Source organism: Rhinolophus sinicus, chromosome 14 (genome assembly GCF_057876585.1).
Source record: "Rhinolophus sinicus isolate RSI-liver-muscle chromosome 14, RSI-T2T, whole genome shotgun sequence".
NCBI classification, from domain to species: domain Eukaryota; kingdom Metazoa; phylum Chordata; class Mammalia; order Chiroptera; family Rhinolophidae; genus Rhinolophus; species Rhinolophus sinicus.
Genome location: NC_142514.1, coordinates 24,557,102 through 24,575,798, shown reverse-complemented (window position 1 = coordinate 24,575,798; position 18,697 = coordinate 24,557,102). Strand labels below are relative to the sequence as shown.

The window sequence follows — 18,697 nt, the reverse complement described above, 5'->3', positions numbered from 1 at the left end:
CAGACTTATGACCTCCCCTCTGAGCTCCTTGCCTCAGTCGTCCCTCTTGCAGCCAAAATCATCTTTCTAAAATGCACACTGGATCACATTCAATCTGCTCAAACATCAGTCTCGGCATTATCCCACACCTAAGCTTCTTGACACGCACAGCAGGATTTGTAAGGTCTGGTCCATGCCCACTGGTGCGACCTCATCTTCTACACTCCTCACACTCTCCGCTGCAGCAGCAATGACCTACTTGCAGTTCCTAAGCTTGCGTGCCTTTATACCTGCTGTTCCTCTGCTCGTCCACCTGGCAAGCCCTCCTCACACTCAGATCTCAGAGCACATACTTTCTCTGAATTTTCCTGGACTTATTAAGACAGGCTGAGGAGCTCTTAGGCTCCAGCCACACTTTGTTCAGATCCTCCCATAGAAGCAACTGTTCACACCTTTCAGAGCTCTCTGTTGCCTTTCCTGTTTCCCCTCTAGATTTTAAGCTGCTGAGGGCAGGGCAGGGTCTATCTTTTTGTATTTTTCAGGGATTTCACGGAATCCATGCTATGAACATGACTTTCAGTATATCGAATAAATGAATGAATGTTCCTGTCTATGCACAGCCAACCATAGGTTGGCACTCAGGAAGAGCAGGACTTGTAAGGAGTGAATGCTTGTAGGCTTGAGGGCTTAGGTGGAAAGGAGTCTGCGTCTGGTTCCTGTCTGACAACTTTGGCTCAGGCCTGGTGAGGCAGTGGGTGCTCTGCTCATCTCCTGCTGAAGTACCTAGGCCCTTCCCCTCCTCACTTGACATAGAGCAGAGGTGAACAGCTGGTGGCCTGAAAACCACATTTGGCCTGCCAATGTTCTGTTGGGGTAGCAGTGATTGTATTTTTTAAAAATCAACATTCAAAAATCAAATTTCACATAAAAATTACGATTTCTGATTTCTCTTCAAAAATTGGAGGATATAGCAGTGCCACTTGGCAACAAACTGCTGACATGGAAGGGCAGCACTTCATCTGTACACCAGAGACCAGAGCCCCAACTAGGCCTGGCCACAGCAACACCCCCATCAGCAGCCTTGCCCTAGCAATGAAGGGGTAGGCTGAGAAGTTGGATGGCCTATGTGGAGTCTTGGCTCTGGCACTTACTACCTGCAACCCTCTGAGCAACTCCCCTATCTATGCCTAAGTGTGTTCACCTGTATAATCAGGATAATGCCTGCTTCATAGGATTCTTGGGTGGGCTGAGTAACACTTGTGAAGTATGCCTAGCAGAGCATGTGTTCAGCAAATAGTAACTGTGAGCTGCTGGAACCTGGGAGAGAAGGTGCAGGACAGACCACACAGGAACCGTCTTGTCACCAATGAACATTTATTGAGTGTCCACATGTGCACAGCTTTGAACTTGGCGATCACAGAACGCACTGGGGGAGGGAAGGGGGGGAGCAAGAAATCAGGTGTGTGTGTGTGGGGGGGTCCCCCTGGGTTCATAATAAAGGTAGTTCCTGCTGGAGCCGCCAGTCGCGTCTCTCTGCAGAGAGGAGTCCTAAGCAGGGGTGGATTTAAAGCCAGGCACCATGACGGCAACGGGGTGCAATCACTAGGGAAACATGCGGCTTTAGGGGAAGTGTCCCTCCTGTTCCTGGCTCCAGCCAGGCCAGATGGCACCAGGGGGACAGGGATCAGATGCTCAGGTGTCCAAGCAGGGATAAGGACAGGCAAAATAAATAACCCCCCAACCCCCATCATCACTCTGCTGCAACACGACACAAAAGCTTAGAGACCCAGGCCCAAGGGTTTCTGGGTCCCCTCAGGGAAGCTCAGGTGGACGGAGTTTTCCCCACCCCCCACCAGGCCTGTCTGCCCCTAAAAGGATGGGGCAGTTTAGACCCTGGGTCACTGAAGTTGACAGGAAGAACTGCGATGTCAATGGCCTGAGCCTGCTCTCTGCCCACGAGGGCCAAGGGCAAGAACCAAATGGCCAATTTAAAGGACGTGGACCTGGGAGGCCAAAGGGGCACCACAGCCTAGGGGAGCCCACGCCCTGGCCGGCAGGGCACATGGGCTGAGGCAGCCAGCTCCTGCCAGCCCTGTCCCACCCTGAGGCCTCCCTCTTGTGGGGGAGCCAGACATCAGGCACAATGACACCTAGTGCCCCCCTCCCTGGGGGCTGCTCCAACCTTCCGGGGCCTGGCAGGCACAGCCACGTTGATTTCCAAGACAATCCCCGCCCAACTGGGCCCAGGGGGCAGGACACAGTTCCTTACACTTGAAGGGTGGGCACAATGCCCTTGCCCTTGGAAAAGCCAGAAAGCTGGGGTGTGTGGGTGGGAGTCTGGAGAGGGGGGATCCAGTTTGGGGGCTTCAGGGAAGATGCCTCCTCCCTCCTTCCCTCGCTGCCCGCCCCCAGTGGACATCCCTTCAGGGCTCCGACAGGCATTGCTCCAGGGCGGCCATCCGATAGTGGCTGGCTGTCTCCTCACCGGCCTGCAGCCTCATGGCCTCCCGGCACAGCCGGTTGGCCCGTGCCAACTCAACCAGGACGCCCTGATAGGCGGCTACCATCTCAGGTTTGACGGAGTTGGGGCTGACACTGCCTAGCAGCTGGAGCAGCTCCTGTGGCCAGCGGGAGCGCAGGGCAGCGGGGGCCAGCCAGGGCAGCAGTGGCACGCAGCCTGTGAAGGCCTGCATGCCCAGGAACCAGAGCTCCTGCAGATCAGCCCAGATGCCCTCGTAGTCAGGGGACAGGGCCAGCACTGCCTGGTCTGAGCCAGGCGTGGCCCGTGCCACGTGGGATTGTGATAGGAAGAGGATGGCGGCCGCGAAGAAACCTCTGGATGCTGGTGTTCCCTGAAGAGCTGGAAGGCAAGCAGGGAGTAGGGGGCATGAAGCAGATGGGCCAGCTGCTTTGCCAGACCCTTACTTTCCCTTCCTGTGTGGGCACATTCAGGGAGCCGAATAATAGTCTGGAATCAACCTGCCTAGGTTTGAACCCTGCCTTTGACTTCACTGTGCGACCCTGGGTAATTCACTTTTCTGGGTCTCGTTTCTTCACTTGTAAAATGGGACCAATTGTGCCAATCTTAGAAAAATCTGCTGTGAGAATTAAATGTAATTATCTTGGAACATTCAATGTCATGGTCAGAACTACCGAAAGTCTGAGCAGTGACGTGAGCAGCTGCTGGGCCTAGGGGCTCCTCAACAGGGTAAGGAGGTTGCATCAATTTGATTCTTGGGCCAGGAGAGGGCGCCAAAGGGGACTGGGAGCTGGTAACTCGGCTTTGCTTACCTGTGGGCTGAGGGTCACCCCTGCACTGCAGACTCTGCCCCAGGGGCTGTTAATCTAACCTGGTGGCATTTGTGGGTGAACCAGCACTGGGGTTCTACTCAGGGGCTATGGTGATACAGTTGGGACTGAGTACGCGCAGGGGCTGGAGAGCAGGGGGTGCTCCTGGTCCACTGGGACTTGCTCATCTTCCAACTGTTGGGTACCCTGCTGGGATCCCCACGTAGGGAAGAGAGGCAGCTGAGGGTATAGGCTCATTACACCCCGTTCCTGGGCGTCTGCTCAGCTCCTCCAACCTGACAGATGGGGCACAGGGAACAGGCAGGGACAGAGGGACCCAAGCAGACACCCACAGCCAAAGTGGGAGACATGGCGGGCTGGCAGGGGCTGGAGGGGCTGGCCTTCCCCCTGCACATGGCCAGAGTAAGGCAGGGCTGGGGAGAAGGTATGTGCAGAGGAGCACCAAGCGCTGAAGCCTGTCACGAGGGGGTGAGGCGCTGAGCAGAGAAAAACCTCAATGGAGATAAGTCAGGTATCTGACTCAAGGCCTGGTTGGGGGCGGCTCCTCCACCTTGGAAACACTGGATTCAGATTCCTTGGGCTGCTGGGAGTAGGCCTGTACTTACACCCACCAGACCTTGCCTTAAAAGTCTTCAGAAGGAAGAGAATGTTATCATTTTGGAAAGAAGGGTGGGGTGAGGGATGGAGACATACTTTAGAGTTCGTCTGGATAGGAAAATTCTGTAAAACCATTCTCTGAAAATGGTGACATGCCCAGAGGCCAGCAGGTCCACCCAGGTTGTCTATCCCATCCATTAGGTCTGGGTCCCCAGGACTTACCTGGAGAGGTGCTAAGGAGCCGGGCCATGAGGAGGCCCAGGGTGGCCACGTTGGCAGCCAGAAGCAGCCTCCCCTGCTGCTGCACTAGTGCGGGCAGTGACGTCATCAGGGTGTTCATAAGAGACGTGAAGCAGGCATCTCGCCTGAGGAGAGAGGGATAGAAAGATGGGGGGAAGAGAGGAGGTTAATACAGAGTCAGACCAAGCCCTGGGAAAACCTGGGATCCTGGGCTCCCAGCTTCATCAGGCCCGGGTTTGGCAAGAAATTAGGCAACAGGGTGGAGAGTTAATTTTGGGCCCCATTCATGGCATCTGGGGAGCGGAGACTGGGTTATGGCTGAACCAGGTAGATGTGCCGAGGAGTTCCAGAGATGCCACAGCCTCGTGTGGGGTGGCTCTGTCTATTCTGAGACTCTTTCATTCTAACACTAACAGGGACCCACAGGCACAGGGAAGCAAAGCAGGAGGTGAAGATTTGGGGCAAGTTTGAGTAACCCCTTTCTCCCCCCGCCCACTTCCTCCGACCTCCTCCCGGCCTCACTTGATCAGCCCTGGTGCAGTGACCACGAGGTTGAGGAAGATGTGGCAGCAGGTCTGCAGGCCGATCTCCACACTGTCGGGCAGCACTGAGGTGTCATGGCCGGGGGATGTGAGTTCCCACTGCTGCAGGAAATACTTGCAAAGAAGTGAGGGGGCCCCCTCTTTGATCAGGATCTCCCGGGGCCCATCTTCGACTGTCAGGTGGCACCAGCCGGGCAGAAGGAGCCTGGGGGCGTGGAAGGGACAGAAATGTGAGGGGTAGGGAGAGATTCCCTTTTTGGGGGCACCCCACCTAAGAAAAATGGAAGTAGGGGAAAAGGACACGTCCTCATACATCCTGCACAAGAAGCACAGCTTTGGAGTTGCACAGGCCTTGGTTCAAACTTGGGCTCTGCCACATGGTGTGAGTGTGGCCAAGTGACTTTAACTTCCTTGAGTCTCAGTTTCTTCATCCTGAAGATGTGGATGAGATTTACGCCATAGATTTGCTGTGTGGACCCAATGAGGTTTTCGTAAAGAGTATAGAAAAATGCCTGGCACGTAGTAGATACTCAGTAAGCATGAGTTCTCTCTTTCTAGAGAAATCGGGGGTTGGCAAGTGAGACTTGGCAGCCTAGGAGTCCTGTGGGAACAAGCCCCCCAACACAAACAGAAATAATCCTCAAGGCAATCTCATGCCCCAGTCAGGAAGCCCAGCATAGCCCAGTCTGGGGGGAGAGGAGGTGTCCCTCTGTTACACTTTTCTTTACAACAGTGTGGCTGGACAGATTGTAACTACGAACTCACCGGAGAGCATCCCCTGGCCAGGTAGGCCCTGGGGTGGTGGGGGAGATGGCCAGGGTAGCCACCTGCTGAGAGAGGTCATTGGCTTCCTCCGCCTCCTCGTAGAGGGTCTTGGCATAGCGGACGAGGAAGGGCAGCAGCTGGCAGACCTCTTTGCGCAGAGATGAGGTCTCCTCAGCCAGCCAGGCACCCAGGATCCGCACCGAAGCAAACACAAAGGGCTCCTTCTGCTTTTCTGGCCCCACCTGTTGCCGTAGGATCCCCCTTGAGATGGAGCAGAACCAGAGCCCCTGCCCTGCCTTGACAGCATGTCGACCAGCCTTGGAATAACACAACTAGAAGGGAATTCTGGCCTGGGAGCCCTTCAGAGGCAGACCCTGTGTACTCAGCACCTAGAACGTGGTAGGGACGCACCCAACAGGGGCCTGGTACAGAGCAAGCCCTCAGGGCATGTCTGCTGAGCTAACTGGACTTCAGGTGACAGGACTTTGCACTCACTGGGACTCAACTTGTATTCCCCCTGCCCCCCCACCTCCAAAGTATCTCAGGGCTAAAAAGAAACTCAGAGGTCCAGAACCAAGTAAACACTCCCTCTACAGCAGCTCTGACCTGGGAGGCATTAGCTAAACCTCTTCAGAGGCCAGACTGCAGGTAGCCATGCTGCTTTTCCCCACAGGGTTACAAGTTTGTATGTGCATGTATGTAAAACAATGCTATATGAGCAGAACAGACGGCTTCGATTGTGTGTGTGTGTGTGTGTGTGTACTGGGGGGAGGGCTGTGAGTGGGAGGTTACTGTGTTGTGTGTGCGTGTGTGTGTACTGTGATAAGTGCACATATGGTGTGTGGTATGGTGCTTATGTGGAGGCACGGGGAGGGTGTGGAGGCTTGGTCACACACTACTCCCAGGGAAGTGCATTGTCGCTGTCTCTCCATTACTCAGAGGTGCAGGAGCTCCACTTCCCCCTTTTCCTTGGTTCTGGCTCCCCCCCACACTGGATTCCTCTGTGGGCCACTGCACCCTCACCTGCTGCAGGTAGTGGATGACAGCTCCGATGGCCTCCTTCATGATGCTCACGAGCTGCACCTTCTGTGGCTCCTTAAGCAGTGACTGCTCACAGCGGGTGCATTCCTGGATCCCCAACTCCATGAGGGCATAGCAGGCAGTCACCACATCTTCTTTCACCTCTGTGCCTGTCTCCTCCAGTGCCAGCCGTACCTCCACGCACGCCAGATTCACCAGCAGGGCCAGGAACTTGCTCCCGGAGCTGCCCGCTGGGATCCAGTCGGAGCCACAGGCGTGCGCCAGGCGGGCTGCCAGCTTTAGTGCGGGGTTGCGCTGCCAGGAGCTCAGCTTGCTGCCCAGGATGCGTGCCAGCCCAGCCTGCAGATCCCGGAGGCATTCAGAGGGCACGGTTGTCGGGGGCAGAAAGATGGGCAGCAGCTGGCAGAGCTCAAACTTGCTGGCATCCTCAGCTTTCTGGAAATCTTCACTGAGGCCCCGCAACACAGCCAGCAGGTCAGGCTCTGCCTCCTTCCAGCACTGTGTCTCGGCAGCAGCCAGCAGCCCCACCAGGAGTGCCAGGGCCTGGTCAAAGCCATAGCCATGCCCCAGGTATGCCTGACACAGGGCAGACACGGTGCCACCAGCAATGAGGTGCCGGGGCCCACGGGGTGTGCCTGCCATAGCCGTCAGGCACTGGTAGGTGTCATCGATCATGGAACGGCGGGCAGCATCATCAGGGTCCCCCCGGGTTGTGAGGAAGGTACTAAGGATGGGGATCTTGTTCAGGACCTGGGGGTGGGCAGCCAGTTCAGGGTCACTGCAGAAGCAGGCCAGCAGGGCCACACCCAGGGCTCGGAGAACGTGGTCGGGGCATCCATCAGGTGCCTCCTTGGTGGTCAGGAGACGATTGGGGAAAGTGAAACCTACAGCATCGAAGATCCGTCGCCGAGTTTTGGCATCGATGTCACCTGCTTTTACTGCCTTGGTCACCTGAGGGGGGGCAGTATGTGCTATCAGCAGGGCGAAAAGAAGAAGTGGCAAAGACTTTCCCCTGCACCCTGGGGAGTTCAATATTAGCAGGATTAGGTTATGTAACGGGACTCACTCTGGGGTTGGGAAGCCTCCCAGAGGTCACTTCATCCAGTTCCTTCCTTCTCCCTGGAGACAGATAGGTATGACCTCCGGGATCCCTCACCTATGATTATTCCGTGGAAGGGAGGTCCAGGCCTCCTCAACTATTTACCCTTGTTCTGCCGTCTTATCACCTGGTCAGTTGGGAAGTTCTTCCTGATGTCTAATCTAGATGCCCACAACCTGAGTTGAAAGGGGCTTAGAACTCAGTGTTTAAAATCCTCCAAGGATTTCGAGTCCCTTCTTAATTGCTCTCTCTGGAGAAGTCTCGGATCCATTCCCGCCACCTTCTCAGGGGAAATGGCTCCTGTGTCTCGCTGCTCTGCCTGTCAAAACATTTCCCCTAACATTGCACCTAAACACCTCCTCTGCTGCAGTGTGAGCCCTTGACTCCAGAGCCTTCTCCCTGTTGCCATGGCAAACAAGCAGCGGCTGTACTCCCTCCTCCCTTCACCCCCCACACACCAACCCCTCCTTCCCAGCACTGCAGCTCTTGCTCTGCTGTCCCCAGCTTGGGTTCCTCCAACAGGGCCAAGCCTGGAACCAGCTCCCTTACCCTCAACCTACCTACTGCCATCCCGGCCATCCCCTGGGACCCCTTCGCAGTCACTTCCAGTCCTGCTACTCTCTCCACCCCCAGAACATTCATCCCCAGCCCTCAAGTGCTCTGCACAGTTACTACCTGCTGCTGCTATCCTATGAGTCAGCTCCCATCTGCTCTGGGACACCCGAGAGCAGACCCAGACAGCCTCCTCCAAGGCTCCTAGGGCCATAACCCTTATTCATCCCCCTTCTCCTCTTTGCCCCTGTACTCAAGGGAGCAAGAGTCCAAAGATAGGCGTCTTGGTGCCTCCAGGGTTGCCTGCACGACCTATATATCCTCGGGGACTTATTGACCCCATTCCTAGAGGGCCCAACCATCCAGCCCTTCCCACCTCCCAATTTTCAGTCAGCTCCTTACTAGCAGCAGGGCTGCAAACTGCTCGCTGTCATTCTTGGCCTCACGGAGGGCTCCCAGGTAGCGCTCCAGGGTGGGGTTTCGGCCCTCTGCCTGGTTCAGAGCTGGCTCGCAATCCGAGGCCATGATGCCCGCCTTGCCCAACTGTGAACACAAGAGGGACTGAGCATCCCACTGCAGAGGAGGGGCGGGGGCGGGGGTGGGAGTGGAAGATGGAGGGAGGGATTAACACACAGGGAGGGGAGGATCAGGAGGGATGGGCTCCTCAGGACTGACCTCCCTTTAAGGGGCTGGACCTTCAAAGCTTTTGGGATGAAGGGACCCTGGTCCAAGGTCACCTCCAGAAAGTGGGAACGAAAGGACCATACATCCTGCTGCTCAGTTGGACAGCTCTCCTCACCAATCTCCTGGGGGTGGAGGGGGCTGGCCCCACTGTTCAGCTGCTCTCTGGCACCAGAAGCCTGGTTTTATCTCCCTCCACTGAGGCACACAGAGAGGGAGTGGTGAGGACAGACAGGGAGGAATGGAGACATACATGGGTGAAGTTCGATTATCCGGACTCAGGCTGACAGGAGGGAAAAGGGCATCCTAGGTTTCCTTTCCCCTCCCTTCTTCAGAAGAGACAGGAGAAAAGCTTCAGCTGAAGTGAGGATGAAGGGCGCTGACCAGGGGAGGCTTGGAGTTCCCTCTGGAGACCCCACCCCTCCAGCCAGGGCTTTCAGTCGCCCCCGCAGGCACCTTGCCTCCTCTCCGTTCCCTCCCTCGGGCAGAAGCTGCAGCTGCAGCTGCAGCTGCAGCAGCAGCAGCAGCAGCAGCAGCAGCAGCAGCAGCAGCAGAATTAACCCCTTGCGCTCCCGCACCTCGCCCTCCCCGTCCCGCTACCAGCCTGTGGATGCCGGCAGGGGCTGGAGAAGCAAGAAAGGGTCCCAGGTAGCTCCCAGGACAACGGAGAATCCAAAAGCCGGATAATCGAAGCGGGGCTGCTGAGACGGGGAGATGAGAAAGGGAAGGAGGGTTCCTGGCGGTCACCACCTGTCCCGCCGCAGCCAGGTCACAACACGACATTGATGAAGTCACGACAGGGGCGGCGATGAGATCACACTTCACGATGGCGCGGTGATGTCACGGAGAGATCACGGCAAAATCACAACATGGGACAGCCCCAAAGATGACAGTGCAAATAAAAAAATAGCTATATATTGAAAAGGGCTGTGACAAAATGGAGTCTCGACAGGGCACGATGGTGTCGCGATATGGCGCGATGGAGTCACGATAGGGTCCCCGGGGTGTATCGGCATCGATCAGCGCCGGCTCGGAGAGGCCCCGGCTGGAATGTAGGGGAGGGCCTCAAGGGGGCTGAGCTCACCAGGCTACGGCCCCGAGCAGCGAAGTCTCCTTTCAGCGCGTTGCTCCGGGAGCCTGGGGCCGCTGCTCACGCCGCGTTGCCCACTCCTGGCTCCAGGCTGCCGCAGCTCCACCCCCACCTCCGCAACGCTCTCGACCAATCCGCGGCGGCTTCACTCCAGGCTCTGGCCAATGGCACGGCAGGGCGCTAAGCCGTGAGGGGTGCTGCCGTTGCCGCCATCTTGCTTGAGGGTATTGCCCGAGTCTGGGGCCCAGGGCTCGCGCAGGGCAGGCGAAGGCGCAGACTGCCTCTGGAGAGCGGGAGGCGACAGCGTGAAGGCTCAGGTTCCTTCGCTCGTGCATAGTTCTACCCCTCCAGCACTGCCCCTCCTCCCCCTCGGGCTCGCGGCTGGGATTGAGCTTCCGGGGGTGGGGGGGTGTAGGAGGGCTTGCTTAGCCTGAAGAGTGTATTTCCGGGTTGAGCCCGTGAGGTGGGGGGAGGCGGCGTTTCCGGCCGCTGTCGCTGTCCGGGGAGGCTGAGGCGACAGGGAGCTGTCCGGGTGGGGAGCCTGCACTACCTTCTTCCTCTTCCTCCTCCTCCGGGTGAGGGGAGCGAAGGTTGGGGTCCCGACCCCATGGACCGGGAGTTGGCGGAGGCTCCCGAGAGCCGGGGCCCCGCTGTGTGGCCCTGAGCCCGGGTAGGTGGCCGGAGGCGGCTGGCTGCCAGGCCGAGGACCACGAGCTCAGGGGAGGGGCAAGGGGGACGGGCTATTTCTGAGGGTGCACTGGCCGGGTTTTGGGACCCGGAGGTGGCGCTCCTGGCCCGGCTAGGGCAGCCAGCTGCTTCTGGCTTTACAAGTGCGGAGCTCAAGTCCCAGGCTGAACCCTGCTTCTTTCGGGCTCGGGCCTGGTCCTGCAGGTCGCTCTATCCCTTGACAGACACAGATCGGGCTCGGGGCGCTGCTGTCCTGCTTCCCTCGACTTCTGCAACCTCGCCCTTAGCTGCTGTCTCTGGTGTTTGGTGTTCCCACCAAGATAGCTAATGCAGAATAAGGGGGGCGGGGCTGAGCACGAAAGCTACTTTACGATGTGAAATCTGCCTTATTCAGGACTTGGAAAATTGCCCCACAGAGGGGTCCTGTGGTGGCTGCAGGGAGCACAAAAGTGAAATGAAGTCAAAAGAGAAACCCTCAGGCGGGAATCCAGGAAAGCTTTGCCTTCTCTTATCTCATGGTGGTTGTGCCCAACTGACAATAGATGCAGTAGGTGAAGAGCATTAGCTGACTCTTTGTGCTTTCTTACGTGATTAGCAGACTGGAAGCCAGGAACAAACTGAAAAGACGACCTCCCAGAACAATCTGTTCGTTTTTTCAGCTATTTGGGAAACAATGTCTGCAAATATAAGCAAAGCTATTCATGGCAGTCTGTTCTGTAACTTTCCTAAATATCAGACTTTTTTCAAAAAAGAGCTTTATTCTTGATTACTCACACCAGCTGAATAGGCTGCTTCAGACTTGCTCTGTCGTTGTTCAAACATATCTTATCGCTGTGTACATAAATGGAGTTCCACGTATGTAGCTGACAGACTGAACTATGATACATTCCCCATCAACCTGAAGTATTAAGTAAACATTACCCCCTGCTCTGTCTGAACAGCTGCTGCAACAGAGAGTGCTTTTATTTCGGATGTACTTGTAACGCCCTACATGCCAGAACTATTGCAAGCTTTTCTTGATTTTCATTTGTCAAGTATTGTGGGGGTGTGTGTTGTCTTCCTGGGCTGTTACCCTTTGATTTTATAACAAGCCATTTGGATCTTGGTGAAGTGTTGTTGGTGAAGGTGAAGGGTCTCTGGTCAGCAAGCCTTTGACTGGACCCTAGCAGTGATTTGTGCGGTTGGGCAGTTGTAGGTTTCAGAGGAATGACCGGTTTGGTGTTCACAGGAAAATAGCTCTCCCTCTCTCTTATGCATGGTTTGTAAGACGTTGTACTTCTAATCAGCTTGCTAATCCGTGGTGTTTATTACTCCCGTTTTCAAAACCTATTCATTTCTTCAATGCTTCTATCGCCCACCTGTCATACGCTATATTGATGACAGATGTTGAGTCACCTTGAGTTTAAAATCCTTTTGTGGTAGGCAGAAATGTGTTGGATAAGACACATACACACACACCCTTTCCATCTCGGGAGGCGAGAGAAGTTGCTGGATATACTTTCTAACTTAGGCTCTATTTCTTAATCTCTTGAGCCTGTCTCTGGCTGACACACCACCTTTCTGTTCTCTGCTCCCTAACGTACAACTACAAAACAACTAGAAATAGGAAGGGATGGATGTGAAGGAGAAAGATGAGGTCTTAAGGCTCAGTGAAAGCATTTTGTTGGGTGGGCTGTACCTCAGTTTTGCAGGTTGTGTGTGTCTGTTTCCTGGTATTAGTCAGTTTTGATATCCGGCCCATGGAGTGCCAATCTCCCTGTATGCTAGCCGTGGGTGGGGGTTGTCAGTCTGTGTCATTTGCCAGGGATGACAGGTGCACATTTAGGACAGAAGATTTTTGAATTGCTTCTTCAGAACTCAGTCAACCCTCATAATGTTGCCAAAATTTATATAATACTTTATATATTATAGGAAGTTGTGTAAAAGAGAAGAAACTGATGGGAAATCATTTTTTTTCTTCTGGAAGGGACATAAACAGCCGTTAGAGTCTAGAGTTGCCAGCACAATATCTGGCACATGATAGGGCCTGGGTAAATATTTGTTGAATGTATATATGAATTCAAGTCAGAATTTGCAGGTGATTCTAGGGGTCAGGGAGGTGACACTGAACTCTAAATTGGATAGGTTTTTAAGATAATAGTGGTGGGGACAATAGCAAACTGGAGAGTGCCTGTCTGCTTAAAGACAATCACATTACATTTTTTTAAAAACACAGCTACATAGGTCCAACCTCTTCATAAATAAGAAAGTGTGTTGGATGAAAGTCACAAAGCTGTTAGTAGCAGAACTGGAACTGAAACTCAGCTCTCTTTCAGGCTGGTACCCTTTCCATTCTTCCACATAGATGATTTTACTGTTAGACTAGAAAATAATAGAATATAAAGTGTTCCAGTTTTACAGTGGATTCATTTCACATCCCTTGCTATGTTTTTATCCTGATAATTACAGGCTATGTCAAAGCTCAGGTTTAAAATTTATGGGCAGAGATGAGCAGTGAAAGGCAAACTTGAAATATCTCCTCCCCCCAATCTATCACAGTCTCTAGCATTCCACATTTTCAGGAATCAATTACTAATTACTTGGCATAAAATTTCTTCTCTTTCTCTTTTTCTAGTGGACTGGTTCCGCCTGTGTGGAAGGCCATGGAGAAGAGGCTGGGAATCAAGCCAAGCCCTGCTTCCTGGATTTTATCAGGATTTTGTTGGCAGACATCTGTGAAGTGGTTGAGAAACTTGTACTTGTTTTATACGTGCTTCTGCTTCAGTGCTCTGTGGTTGTCAACAGGTACCATTTTCTTTATAGATTTAAGATTTTTTTATTTTTTTTTTTTAAGATTTTATTGGGGAAGGGGAACAGGACTTTATTGGGGAACAGTGTGCACTTCCAGGACTTTTCTCCAAGTCAAGTTGTTGTCCTTTCAATCTTAGTTGTGGAGGGTTCTGTTCAGCTTCAAGTTGTTGTTCTTTTCAGTCTTAGTTGTGGAGGGTGCAGCTCAGTTCCAGGTCCAGTTGCCGTTGCAGGGGGCACAGCCCACCATCCCTTGCAGGAGTCGAACTGGCAACCTTGTGGTTGAGAGGACGCATTCCAACCAACTGAGCCATCCGGGAGCTCAGCGGCAGCTCAGCTCAAGGTGCCATGTTCAGTTTTAGTTGCAGGGGGCGCTGCCCACCATCCCTTGTGGGAGTCGAGAAATTGAACTGGCAACCTTGTGTGAGAGCCTGCACTCCAACCAACAACTGAGCCATCCGGGAGGCAGCTCAGCTCAAGGTGCCATGTTCAATCTTAGTAGCAGGGGGCAGAGCCCACCATCCCTTGCGGGACTCAAGGAATTGAACTGGCAACCTTGCGGTTGAGAGCCCACTGGCCCATGTGGGAATCGAACCGGCAGCCTTCGGAGTTAGGAGCACGGAGCTCTAACCGCCTGAGCCACTGGGCCGGCCCTAGATTTAAGATTTTTAAAAAGGGCATTTTGTGTGAGACCTGCAGTTCATTTTAAAGACTAGTAGGAGGCAGAAAAGCAGTGTGCTAATTGACAGAAACATCCTGTTGATGGACACTTAATTGGATTTATTTATTTGTTTTGTTTTGGAACTGAAATTTAAATTGGGAGAATTGGAATGATCATTTTGAGATTTGGTGAAGGTGTAATGGAAAGAAAAAGGTTTCAAAGTTGGACAGACCTGGATCTGGCTGTTTCCACTTAATATCAATAAAACCTGGAGCAAGATAAGACCTGACTCAGAGCTTGATTTCAGAGATAATACAATTAAAGAATATAGTACAGCACTCTGAACATAGGTGCTTAGTAAATGATACTCTGCTTCCTTTCCTTTCCCAAAGGAATCAATACTTACAGGGAGAATGTGTTCCTTGCTTTTTCTATAGAAAGGGATTATGCTGATAGATTTCATAAAGTATGCTTTCCTCCTAGAGATTGTTTCACCAGGCTAGAATCTCTTGCCAGAAAAGAGTTCCAAGAAGGCTAAATTTCAAAGAATATCCTCTTTCAGTCTTTTTTTTTCTTTCAGTTCTTTTGCTGACATTGTTTCTTTCAGAGTATGAAATGTGAGAAAATAGCAATTTAAAAAAGACTTCTGAGTATGCTGCCATTCTGGGCAGTGACCAAAAACCTTCTGTTGTAGAGACCACTCTCTGGGATAACTAATCAGCCTTTTGCTCCTATAATTACAAAGGTTTCTGTTGCTGTCCTAAAGGAATTGGTGGTCATGATCTTGAGAGTCAAGTAATTACTGTGTTTAGCAATTTCAGTAGCATCGGCTTTGGGGCTTTTGTTGTCTTGCAGTGGTGGTTGATGATTGCATAATTGTAGCAGTGGAAATTGCAGTTGACAGAAAGCTGACCTAAATGTTTTTTAACCGGATGATGCTTTGCTGGGACAGCTATTTCAGGCCAACATTTTATGTAAGATCATTTGAATTTAATAAGTAACTGATTTAGCACCACCAGAGTAGGAAGACCACATTTTTTTGAAATGCATCTACCACACAGACCCCTGGTTATAAACATTGCATATCTTATCTCATTTAATCTTCATGATAACCCTAAAACAGATAGGTTTATTCTCATTTTATAGATAAGGAAATTGAGGCCCCCAAGGGGCAAAATGACTTGACCAAGGTCACACAGCAAGAAATGACAGAGCCAGGATTCTAAACCCAGGTTTGTCCATTCTGAGCTCATGCTCTTTTTCTTCTGCAACTGTGCCTCCCAGCCACAGGTGATCTTTTGGAGGACCAAAGACCTTTTTTTTTTACCCTGAACCCTTATAAGCAGCCTGTTATTTGAGGGATTCCAAGTACAGAGAAGGAAGAAGCATTTCCGAGTGTTACTGTATTGTTCATCCTAGTACTTGGTTAGACTTAGTACTGTGGGTTCATTGGGCTAGTCTTAGTATTCCTTGAGCTTGGTGCTTAAAAACAGCACTCTTGTGAGTAGATTGAGTGTAAAGGTGCAAAGGTGGTATTGTTAGAAGTGGTTCTGGTGGAGATCAGATTATACCACTGTCAGTTTAGAAAAGTTTGCAGCTTTTACCATGGAAGAACCAAGAACCTTGTGTGTTCAAACTGAGGGAACATGCAAACAACGCATGATAGATTTGTCATATATTTTAATTTATCAGAACTCTTTCTTATTAATTAAAATAACCACAATATCCTAACAAAAAATGAATAAAGGCCATAGAGAGTACCATAAATAAATAAGAAATTAAAATTATTTATAAAAATTTAAAAAATGTTCATTCTTACTACTAACCAAAGAGCTGCAGATTAAAATGAGAAAGCCTTCTTAATCGATCATATTGACGAAGATTAATGTAAAAATATCCAGGGATGATGTGGTTGCTCTTATATTGTGCTGGGGAGTTTGAACACAGAGCTTTTTGGCATAAATATCAAGATCTTTAAAAAAAAAGTTCATGTCCTTTGATTTAATAATTTCCCTTTCAGGAATGTATCTCAAGGACACATTTGGATGTGAATGAGAGCATTTATCAACACTCATTTATTCTATGTTGCAAAACATTGCCACAACTGCCCAACAATAGAAGGGTGGGGAAATTATGGCATATCCACATGGAATATTATCTAATCTCAAAATTAATATTTTAGAAGAGTAAGTACATGGAAAAATGCTCCTGTGTTAAGTGATAAAAGACACATAACTGCATATTCATTATAGTGCCAATTTTGTGAAAAGAAAAAAATATTTTTATATAACAGAAAATAGTCTGAAACAAGATATATAACTAAACGTTTACGTATTTCTTGAATAGTGGAATTATCTCTTTATGCTTTGTATTCCAGATGTTTTTTTCAGCGTACATGCATAACTTTATTTTTTTTTTAAACAAGGGGGTGGAAAATCCTACCTGAAAAAGCAACAACAAAACAGCAGAAACCTATTGTTGGTAGCCTGAGTCAGTATTTACCCATGAGTTTGTTCAGTTTTTACCTGTGCTCTTAAGTTTTCCCTGATAAAATACATTCTTGATTGTTTGCTGTTGTCATTTAGCTCATGTAGTGTATGGATTATTGCTGAAAAACTCATCAAAATCAGGCAGGTCTCCAGTTATCACCATTCCTGTTTGCCACTTAGCAGTTTACTCCCTCTCAGGTAGAGCCCAGGCACACATTGGCTTACATATGATGAACTTCTGTTTTATTCCTGCTTTTGGGTTCAATGCTGAAGCCCACTGCTAGAAAACAGTGATAACAATTTGTCTGATAAAAGATTCTCTGTGTTTTCCTTGTGGGCCATTGAACCACTATTTTAATGTTAGTGTTAAATGGCTTGAAAAATAGCATTTTGGACATGGGGGTTATCAGTATTTGGAGATAAACGAGGTGACCCCCCCCAGATTTGGAAATTCCTGCAATAGACTGTCAGCTTCCTGAAAGTAGGACTTTGCCTCTTTTACTTATGCTAGGTATTCCTAGCAAGAACCAACAGCTGGGCACATAGTAGATGCACCATGAAAATATTTGTTAACTGAGTAAATTAATAAATTAGCAATAAGGGTAACTGTGCTTTGAGAATTAAACTTTAAAGTCAGCATAGTCCATCATTTGAGAGTTAAAGTTTCGACTCAACAATATCAAAGCAGAGGTATATGAAGGTACCTTAAGGAGACACAGTGCCTTTGAGACTAGAAGATCTGGTAAAAATAATAACGTATTAACATATTTAAAGGAAGAATGTGTACATCTGAAAGTTATGTGTGCATGTATGTGAGGGATGGAGAGGGTCTGAATCGGCCCTGGGAACCTAAAACGAGTCACTGAGGCTAATGTAGGCCTGAAGCTAAAAATTGGCTATGAAAACTTTTACTGATGCTCCCCTGCTTCTGGGAAGTGGATTACATAGCTGTTTTGAGTATAGAGAAAAAGGACTCAATTCAGGACCAGTTTTTGAGAACTCACGAGGAGTATAGATTTAGGCTAGGCATAAGGGTAATAAAGATGAGTACAATTCCTTCCCTGGAAGAACTCCCAGTTTAATGAGGAGATAGATAATATAAATACTATGATGTCGTAATTGAAAAGATAGAGAGATGCAGTGCCCAGAGTGCTTCTGAAACCAGAGAGGAAATATTCAGCTTAGAGGTGATGGGGGAGAACTGAGAAATTCTCTCCAGACAAGCTGATGCCTGAACAGATTTTTGAAGGATTCGAAGGGTATTTCCAGGCCATGGGAATGTAAGAACAAAGGCACAAAAGTGTGAAACAGCCTGGTATATAGCAGAAAATCTGTAAGCAGCTTAGTGTTGCGGAATATAAAGAGCAAAGCTTGAATGAGAGCTCCTGAGAGGTAGATGGTGGCCAGGTAATGAAGGATCTGGTATACTATGCGAAGAAGCTTTGATTTTAATCTTTTTAGGTAGGTGGTCTGCAAATTTTCTTGATTACGTACTCTAATCCATAAAAAAGTTGAGGATGTACTCCAGTATATGTGTATTTATACATAATAACAAGTACCATTGTACTAATGTCTTATGTATATGAGATGCCAAAAACAAAAATTTAAGGGGATCTACTAAAAACAAATACAAAGTTTTAATGTTTTCTTTTCATACCCCAGTGATTGTCTTGTGCAACTCTTGAAAACACTCTACTTTGGAGATCATTGCCTTAGGGAATTGGGAGCTATTGAAAATTTTAAGCAGAAGAGTAATAGTGGTTAATTTCTGATCATTTTTGCTGGAATATGGAAGAATTATAATGGTGGGGATGGGAAGAAGATGGAAAGGGGAGGGAGGGCAGGGCTGGGGCTAGAGGTAAGGATATCTGTTAGGAAGTGAATCAAGTAGTCCAGGAGAAAATTGATGAGGCTGTCTGTCTTCAAGGAACCTTTCGCACTGAAGAGAGAAATTTTACTCAATACGAATCAGTAGTAGTAGTGTTAAACAGATGGGTAGAATTTAGGAGTTCTGTAGTAAGAGATTAAAGGAGGTCATTTTTTTAAGTTGAGATATAATATAACCATTAATATCTAATTCTAGAACATTTTCCTAACACCCCAGAAGAAACCCTGTACCCATTAGCAGTCACTCCCCCTAGCTTCTGGAAACCACTAATCTACGTTCTGACCCTGTGG

The 18,697-nt window shown here is 50.0% G+C and overlaps 2 protein-coding genes across 9 annotated transcripts in view; one reads left to right on the top strand and one right to left on the bottom strand.

The window, feature by feature from the left end:
* Positions 1-1,336: 1,336 nt before the first annotated feature.
* NCDN (neurochondrin) lies at positions 1,337-10,322 on the bottom strand. Of its 6 annotated transcripts, XM_074334383.2 has the most exons (9): positions 9,890-9,968; positions 9,410-9,506; positions 8,800-9,003; positions 8,527-8,667; positions 6,456-7,424; positions 5,433-5,674; positions 4,648-4,872; positions 4,108-4,250; positions 1,337-2,839 (listed from the first exon to the last, which is right to left on the bottom strand). In XM_074334383.2, exons 4-9 carry the CDS (start codon positions 8,647-8,649, stop codon positions 2,403-2,405), a joined length of 2,139 nt encoding a protein of 712 aa, XP_074190484.1. In that variant the 5' UTR covers positions 8,650-8,667; positions 8,800-9,003; positions 9,410-9,506; positions 9,890-9,968; the 3' UTR covers positions 1,337-2,402. The 6 variants fall into 6 exon arrangements, with proteins under 6 accessions (XP_074190484.1, XP_074190485.1, XP_074190483.1 ...); XM_074334384.2 differs by lacking the exon at positions 8,800-9,003 and having other exon boundaries at positions 9,384-9,506; XM_074334382.2 differs by lacking the exon at positions 8,800-9,003.
* The window catches only part of KIAA0319L (KIAA0319 like), an 89,358-nt gene continuing 80,740 nt past the window's right edge, over positions 10,080-18,697 (top strand). Inside the window, exons 1-2 of one of the 3 annotated variants that reach the window (XM_019726497.3) lie at positions 10,080-10,212; positions 13,197-13,366. In XM_019726497.3, coding sequence (XP_019582056.2) covers positions 13,225-13,366 — 142 coding nt within the window. In that variant the 5' untranslated portion in view covers positions 10,080-10,212; positions 13,197-13,224. Of the gene's footprint in view, positions 10,213-10,355; positions 10,566-13,196; positions 13,367-18,697 lie in introns of those variants that run through there. The other 2 variants (XM_019726494.3, XM_019726495.3) reach the window with 2 other exon arrangements.

Bases quoted from the DNA above. Each gene is read 5' to 3' on its own strand.
- NCDN (XM_088791023.1), bottom strand. From the start codon at position 9,588: ATGTCGTGTTGTGACCTGGCTGCGGCGGGACAG. The intron at 7,425-8,526 runs GTAAGGAGCTGA...GCCCCCCCTCAG, and splicing joins AGTTTGCAGCCCTGCTGCTA to GTGACCAAGGCAGTAAAAGC. The intron at 2,840-4,107 runs GTAAGTCCTGGG...CTTGCCTTCCAG, and splicing joins GCTCCTTAGCACCTCTCCAG to CTCTTCAGGGAACACCAGCA.